The sequence below is a fragment of the Mobula birostris genome, chromosome 16, assembly GCF_030028105.1.
Source record: "Mobula birostris isolate sMobBir1 chromosome 16, sMobBir1.hap1, whole genome shotgun sequence".
NCBI lineage: Eukaryota > Metazoa > Chordata > Chondrichthyes > Myliobatiformes > Myliobatidae > Mobula > Mobula birostris.
The window spans coordinates 3,367,063-3,375,393 of record NC_092385.1 but is presented as its reverse complement, the minus strand read 5'-3'; the positions used below and the strand labels follow the sequence as shown (position 1 = coordinate 3,375,393).

At 50.4% G+C, this 8,331-nt stretch overlaps 1 protein-coding gene across 1 annotated transcript; it reads right to left on the bottom strand.

Moving 5' to 3' along the window:
- Positions 1 to 4,494: 4,494 nt before the first annotated feature.
- LOC140210820 (uncharacterized) lies at positions 4,495 to 8,086 on the bottom strand. The gene has a single exon (XM_072280086.1). It carries the CDS (start codon positions 7,630 to 7,632, stop codon positions 7,024 to 7,026), a length of 609 nt encoding a protein of 202 aa, XP_072136187.1. The 5' UTR covers positions 7,633 to 8,086; the 3' UTR covers positions 4,495 to 7,023.
- Between the last annotated feature and the right edge of the window lie 245 nt (positions 8,087 to 8,331).

Genomic DNA, 8,331 nt, shown 5'->3' with positions numbered 1-8,331 from the left:
GAAGCAGGGATCAGATGGGTCTATTGAGGAATATAGGGAAGCAAGAAAGGAGCTTAAGAAGGGGCTGAGAAGAGCAAGAAGGGGGCATGAAAAGGCCTTGACGAGTAGGGTAAAGGAAAACCCCAAGGCATTCTTCAATTATGTGAAGGAAAAAAGGACGACAGGAGTGAAGGTAGGACCGATTAGAGATAAAGGTGGGAAGATGTGCCTGGAGGCTGTGGAAGTGAGCGAGGTCCTCAATGAATACTCCTCTTCGGTATTCACCAATGAGAGGGAACTTGATGATGATGAGGACAATATGAGTGAGGTTGATGTTCTGGAGCATGTTGATATTAAGGGAGAGGGGGTGTTGGAGTTGTTAAAATACATTAGGCCAGATAAGTCCCCGGGGCCTGACGGAATATTCCCCAGGCTGTTCCACGAGGTGAGAGAAGAGATTGCTGAGCCTCTGGCTAGGATCTTTATGTCCTCATTGTCCACGGGAATGGTACCGGAGGATTGGAGGGAGGCGAATGTTGTTCCCTTGTTCAAAAAAGGTAGTAGGGATAGTCCGGGTAATTATAGACCAGTGAGCCTTACGTCTGTGGTGGGAAAGCTGTTGGAAAAGATTCTTAGAGACAGGATCTATGGGCATTTAAAGAATCACGGTCTGATCAGGGATAGTCAGCATGGCTTTGTGAAGAGCAGATCATGTCTAACAAGCCTGATAGAGTTCTTGGAGGAGGTGACCAGGCATATAGATGAGGATAGTGCAGTGGATGTGATATATATGGATTTTAGTAAGGCATTTGACAAGGTCCCGCACTGTAGGCTTATTCAGAAAGTTAGAAGGCATGTGATCCAGGGAAGTTTGGCCAGGTGGATTCAGAATTGGCTTGCCTGCAGAAGGCAGAGGGTGGTGGTGGAGGGAGTACATTCAGATTGGAGGATTGTGACTAGTGGTGTCCCACAAGGATCTGTTCTGGGACCTCTACTTTTCGTGATTTTTATTAACACCTGGATGTGGGGGTAGAAGGGTGGGTTGGCAAGTTTGCAGATGACACAAAGGTTGGTGGTGTTGTAAATAGTGTAGAGGATTGTCAAAGATTGCAGAGAGACATTGATAGGATGCAGAAGTGGGCTGAGAAGTGGCAGATGCAGATCAACCCGGAGAAGTGTGAGGTGGTACACTTTGGAAGGACAAACTCCAAGGCAGAGTACAAAGTAAATGGCAGGATACTTGGTAGTGTGGAGGAGCAGAGGGATCTCGGGGTACATGTCCACAGATCCCTGAAAGTTGCCTCACAGGTGGAGAGGGTAGTTAAGAAAGCTTATGGGGTGCTAGCTTTCATAAATCGAGGGATAGAGTTTAAGAGTCGCGATGTAATGATGCAGCTCTATAAAACTCTGGTTAGGCCACACTTGGAGTACTGTGTCAATTTCTGGTCACCTCACTATAGGAAGGATGTGGAAGCATTGGAAAGGGTACAGAGGAGATTTACCAGGATGCTGCCTGGTTTAGAAAGTATGCATTATGATCAGAGATTAAGGGAGCTAGGGCTTTACTCTTTGGAGAGAAGGAGGATGAGAGGAGACATGATACAGGTGTACAAGATAATAAGAGGAATAGATAGAGTGTATAGCCAGCGCCTCTTCCCCAGGGCACCACTGCTCAATACAAGAGGACATGGCTTTAAGGTAAGGGGTGGGAAGTTCAAGGGGGATATTAGAGGAAGGTTTTTTACTCAGAGAGTGGTTGGTGCGTGGAATGCACTGCCTGAGTCAGTGGTGGAGGCAGACACACTAGTGAAGTTTAAGAGACTACTAGACAGGTATATGGAGGAATCTAAGGTGGGGGCTTACATGGAAGGCAGGGTTTGAGGGTCGGCACAACATTGTGGGCTGAAGGGCCTGTACTGTGCTGTACTATTCTATGTTCTATGTAATTCTTTTCTGTCTCCTCACGTGCTTCATTTGTTCCTAAGTTTTACATACTTTTTCTTCTTGACTAAATTCATCACCTCTCTGGACCACCAAGGTTTTCTTATCTTTTCATTCCTGTCCTTCTTTCTAACAGGAACATACCTTTCCTGTGCTCTGTGCAATTGATCTTTAAACACCCTCCACATATCTGATGTGGACTTGTCAGAGAAACACTGCTCCCGGTCAATGCTTTAGTTCCTGCCTAATGTCCTTGGAATTCGCAATTTAAAACTATCCCACAAGGACCATGCCTATCCTGGAAGATAAGGAGTTGTGATCACTGTTCCCTAACTGCTCATGTACTGGAAGGTCAGTCACCTGTTCAGGCTCATTATCCAATGCCATGTCCAGTACAGCCCCTCCTCTCATTGGACCACCTACATACTGATTTAACCCTCCAAAGTCTGCCCCATCTAAACCCCTTACACTAAGAAGGTCCCAGTTGATATCAGGGAAGTTGAAATCCCTCAGGACAACCACCCTGCTATTTTCACATTTCCTTACTGTTCACATATCTGTTCCTCAATGTCCCAGTGACTATTGGGGTGGGGGCCACAATCCGATCAGTATGATTGCGTACATCTTATTCCCGAATTCTACCTGAATGAACTCAGTATCTGACCCCTCCACTATGTCTCCTGAGTGTCCCTGATTCGTAGTGCAACTCCCCCTCACTTTACCTCCTTCTCTATCTTTACTAAAACCTTGAAAACCTGGAACATTAATCACCCATTCCTGCCCCTTTCTCAATGAGGTTTTGGTCACGGTTACATCGTAGTTCCATGTACTGATCCATGCTCCAAGTTCATCACCCTTACCCATAGTATTCTCCGCATTACAAAACACACGGCTCATCTATCTGACCCGTTGTTTCCACTTTGCCTAGGAATACTTTCCCTGACATTTACCTTCTTGTTCAATCCCTCGCTTACTGACCCGGTCCCAGCCCACTGCAAAACCAGTTTAAACCCTCCCCAGTAGCAATAGCAAACCTTCTGGCCACGACATTGGTTCCCCTCCCGTTCAGCTGCAACTGTTTCCTCTGGTACAGGTCATCCCTTTCCCAGAAAAGATTCCGATGATCCAGGAACCTGAAGCCCTGTCCCCTGCACCATCTCATTCATTTGTGCTGTCACCCCATTCCTATCTGCAGTAGCCCATGGCCGGTGAAGTTAGGGATGGGATAATAGCATATTATATTATAATTTATGGTGGCTAGATCGTAATTTTTATGTATTGCAGAGCACTGCTGCCACAAAACAAATTTCACAACATAATTTTAAAGTGATTGCTGGAAAGTATGGGGGGGGGGGAATATTGGAAGTGTGAGTGTGTGGAACGTGTTGCCAGTGCTGGTAGTACAGGCAGAGACGAGGGGTAATTGATAAGTTTGTGGCCTAAGGTAGAAGGAGTCAATTTTAGAAAACCTAGCACATTTATTTTTCAACATAGTCTCCTCCTACATTTACACACTTCGTCCAGCGCTCCTGGAGCATATAGATCTTAGACCTCCAGAAAATGCCCAGAGTGAGATAGGTTCGTGGCCTAAGGTAGAAGGAGATGAGTTATACAGCTCTCGTTACATGCACATGCAGTTCAACTCTGCGTGAGTGATTACGCAGAAAGTTTGAAGTTAATAACTCATCAGGGGTGATTGATATGCTCATGGCCTAAGGTAGAAGGAGATGAGTTATTAATTTCAAATTTTCTGCATAATCACTCAAAGAGTTGACCTGCATGTGCATGAGACATAGAGCTGTATAACTCATCTCCTACCTTAGGCCACAAACCTATCAAACACCCATCTGTGGACACTTTATAAGATCCGTATGCTCCACGACCGCTGGACTAAGTGTGTAAATGTAGGAGGGGACCATGTTGAAAAATAAATGTGCTAGGTTTTTAAAATTGACTCCTTCTACCTTAGGCCACAAACTTACCAATCGCCCCTCGTTCATTAGGAGACTCTTAGGCAGTCACGTGGAAGATAGAAAAATGGATGGTTATGTGGAAGGGAAGAGCTAGATAGAGTCTGATCAGGTTAAGAGGTTAGTAGAACATTGTGGGCCAAAGGGCCTGTACTGTGCTGCTCTATGTTTTATATGTCAGTGAAAATAAACCTGATTCTTACCTGCTCCCCCTCTCACTTGCATGTGCTGGCTCCTTTCCCTCCTCACTCTGAGGCCTGCTGCTATCCCCCTGCCTCTGCATGCTGGGCCGAAGGGCCTGTACTGCACGGCACGGTTCAAAATTCCTACTCCTCGGATATCTGCCTGGGACTGAAACACCTGAAGTCACGCTGGGGGTGGGGGTTAAATGTGTGTCCAAACCAAGGCCAAGCCCCCCAGCACCCTTATGCCATCCTGTGTCTGCTGGGCAGGGGTTGGGGAGGATTCACTCGTCACCAACACCCATCCCAAGCATCGGAAATAAAACTCTGTCCTCTGTGCACCCACACAAACACCTGCCCTCCATTTAACGCCCCACTGCAATCACCAAAACACTCAAATTCCATGACAAAGTTATTGCAAAAACATTTAAAATATTGGCACAAATATCTTTAAAAACATTTAAAATCACGAATCCAATTTTCTGCCGGCTAGCTGATAAGTCACAGTGATTTTGTTCATAGTACAGCTGAATTATATAATTTATAATCATACAAAGAATGATTAAAACCCATTAAAGCTGGAGTAATACAGTTCACATTTACAGAGAGGCTAGAGACGTACATTAAAATGGTCTGAGATGCACAGAATATTTCTTTTCTTTCAGTAATAGTTCAGATCCTCACCCTTAATTCTCAGAATTGTGGGTTTTCAAAGGCCAGTTGCTGAATTAGAACTGAGGTCATTACCAGTGAAGTTTCAGACATTTAAAACGTTGACACTACTACCCTTGGACAATCCGAGTTGCTGAAACTTCTCCGTGCTGGAAATCCTTTGTGCACTGCGAGGCATAAAACTCCCCACCTATTACTGGTGACAGCTTTCGGTTTCTTGTCTTCCATGACCTCCCAACGGCTGTGGTTACTCTGGAGTTACAAGTACTGTTCGCCAAGGAGTGACCACTACGTCAGTGTAGGAGATGCCCCCACCCCTGGAGGACTAGTTAACCTTGGGCAGCATAACACTCACAACCCGCAGAAAGCATCTCTTGTTGGGAAGGAAGGATTTGGAATGGCAACTGGATCTTGGACTGTGTTCTATCATCAGGAATCCCCTCAGCAATTTGTGCTGGGGGAGTTGGGTTGATGCTAACTGTGAGACCTCATTACAGCAGTAGTTAGGTTATTGTAGTCACAGAGCACAACAGCACAAAACCAGGGGTTTTGGCCCACCTAGTCCATGCCAAACTGTTATTCCACCTAGTCCCATCGACCTGCACCTGGACCATAGCCCTCCCATCCACCTATCCAAATTTCTCTTCAGTGGTGAAATTGGACCCGCACCCCTCACATCTACTGGCAGCTCGCTTCGGACTCTCACCACCCTCTGAGTGAAGAAGTTCCTCCTCATGCTCCCTTTAAACCTTTCACTTTTCATCCTTAACCCATGACCTCTAGTTTTAGTTTCATCCAACCTCCGTGGAAAAAGCCTGTTTGCACTTACCCTGTCTACACTCCTCATAATTTTGTATACTGTACTACTTTCCAATCTCCCCTCACTCTCCTACGCTCCAGGGAATAAACCCCTAACCTATTCAGCCTTTCTCTATAACCCATGGGTGTGATGGGCTAGCCAGCCTGTCTCTGCGCTCTACGTCTCCAGGAACCCAACTGGGACAGCCTGAGGAGGAAGGACCACGAACGGCAGAGAGTTGTGAGCCCAGGGTTTGGGAGGGGGCTGGTGGGTGCATGTGGAGAGGGGAACAATGATGGAAACTGATTACGTTTGGTAGTAGCACCATCTTCAGTGGCCGTGAACCTCCAGAGCTAACCACATCTGTTGACATTGGCTCCCAATTTTCTAACACAAACCCAGCAGCGGCCCCCATGGCGAAAGCCCTGATCAAACACATTCAACACTCCATGGAAGGCAGCAGTAACCAACAAGGTCATTTAGGAATTTACGGAACCAGGAGCAGAACGGGCTTCTGTTGGTAAAATCTCTGCAGAACAGTCAATCGTTAATGAGCTAGAAATGGGCTTTGCCCCAGTGCTTTGGAGACAAACTCCACCCTCAAGTACAAATGGATCTATTTTCCCATGGTCAAATGTCCGCTTTAAGTCAGAAGGGGATTAATTTTGTGCTCTATCATATGAAATAATGTCGTGGGAAAAAATGGTTTCTGCATTCTTGGGGTCGTATCTATGGAGATAACCCACATTGGAAGCTGAGGTCAGGTGTGCATGTACCTACACTGCTAGAGGCCCCAGGCGGAAGCACAGGTACAGGAATTTTGGCACTTTCCCTACAGCCAATGAGAACTCAGTAATTTTCTATCAAGTACTAGAAAATTCAAAACCTGACACCTGAGCAGGTATGATGCCAGGTGGCAGAGAGGCCAAGACCTCCCTGAACCTGGACGGGACAAGAGTTCGTCCTATTCCTAAGTGCCAAAACTACATTTGAACCACCTACACAAATTAAAGTGTGAAAGGGAACAGCAGTGGACAATGGTCGACCAGAATCCATTGGCAGGAGATGCCCACCGGGAGATGAAGCCCCATGTCATTTCACCACAACCTTGCTGCCACTGCCGGGCCTTTTCAGGTGTTTCAAGTCCCAAGTCTTTGCTCCAATGTTGTGTGTTTCCGGATGTTTCAAGTCCCAGGTCTTTGACCCACTATCGTACAGTTCCACAGGCTGTAGGTCCCAAGTGCTTGCCCCAGTGACATGCAGGTTCAACGTTACCACCTCACAGAACATTCCCTGATGTTGCAGGCCCTGCGTCTTTGCCCCAGTGACACACAGTTCCAAATGTTGTAATTCCTGAGCCCTCATCCCACTGCTCTGTGGCTCCAGACGTGACAGGTCCCGGGTCAGTGCTCCCTGGTGCCGTGGAGGGTCTCGAGATTCCTGAGGAGATGTCCCACTGCCGCAGCCCACCTCCCCCATGCTAGGTGGGGTAGGTTATGGGCCTGATCTTCACCACGGGCGACAGGTTGACCCTCAGGATCCTCTGCGCCTTCCTCCTCACCTCCTCGTCTGAGGACGGCTCGTCCACCTTGATCACCTTGGACCTCAGCAGCTGCAGCCTGCTGGCCGGCTTGTCCTCCACGGAAGCGCTCCTGTCCCCGGCGTGGGGCTCCCGGCTCGGCTTCTTGGCCCCGGCCCTCCTGTCGGGATAGCGGTGCCTGCGGGATTCCCGGCAGGGGACGGCCCGCAGCCTGACCCCAGAGGCCGGCGGGCGAAGCCAGCCTCTACGCGGCGGCGACCTGGGGTTGGCCTGGGGCTTGGGCTGCCGGGGGCTGGGCCTGGGCTGCGAGGCGGAGGCGGCGGGGGGCACCCGGCAGGTGCTCGAGGTGTAGCCGTACACGTCCTGGCTGCGGAGCACGGTGGGCAGGCAGCCCTCCTCCCTCAGGCCCTGCACCAGGCTCAGCAGCTGCCTCTGCGAGTCCCGGCACTCGGGCGCCAGCACGGCCAGCGCGTCCCGCAACGCCCGCGGGCCCACCACCGACACCCGCGACCAGGCCTGCACAGCCGGCCCTTCGGGGGCCAGAGCCATGGGGCTGGGCTCAAGGCTGAACCCGGGACTGAGGCCTCCGGTCCGGGGCCCGAAGTTCAGGATTGTATCTACGGCCGGGGATTGGTGCCCGGGGCCCAGAACCTGAGGCCTGGTCCTGGGGCCCGCCACTGAAACCTAGGGCCGTGGCCTGGGATTAGCCGGTATCTGACGTCCAATACCTAGGCAGCGGTCTGGGGCTGAGTCCGAGCCTGGAATGCGGGGCCTGCGGTCTGGGTCAGGCCGAAGTCGGGGACTAGGCCTGAGCCGAGCCCGCGGCTGCCTCGGCTTTGCCGACTCTTAGCCTCCGCCGACACTGCGCGGCATCGCTCCCGACCTGCAGTCCAGCGGCGGCACCACCACTCCAATCTCTCACCGAAAGGCTGGTAAACTTGAGCCCGAGGCTTCGGGCCTTCGGGGTCGATCCGACCGGAAGTTCACGGCCAGTCCCCGCCCCCTGGCGGGCCCCATCTGACCTCATGTCCGGTCTTTAACGTCACACGGGTTGAGTCTGCAGAACGGGAGGGAGCGCCGCACTGCGGGGGTCAGCGAGGGTGCGTCGGTCTGTAGGCGGGGTCAGTGAGGGAGCGCCTCACCGGGGCCGGGGCTCCGAACTGCGTGGGGCATCCGTGAGGTAGCTGCACCCAGAGGGAGTTGTCGGTGAGGGATCACCTCACTATAAGAGTGGCCAGTGAGGGAGCG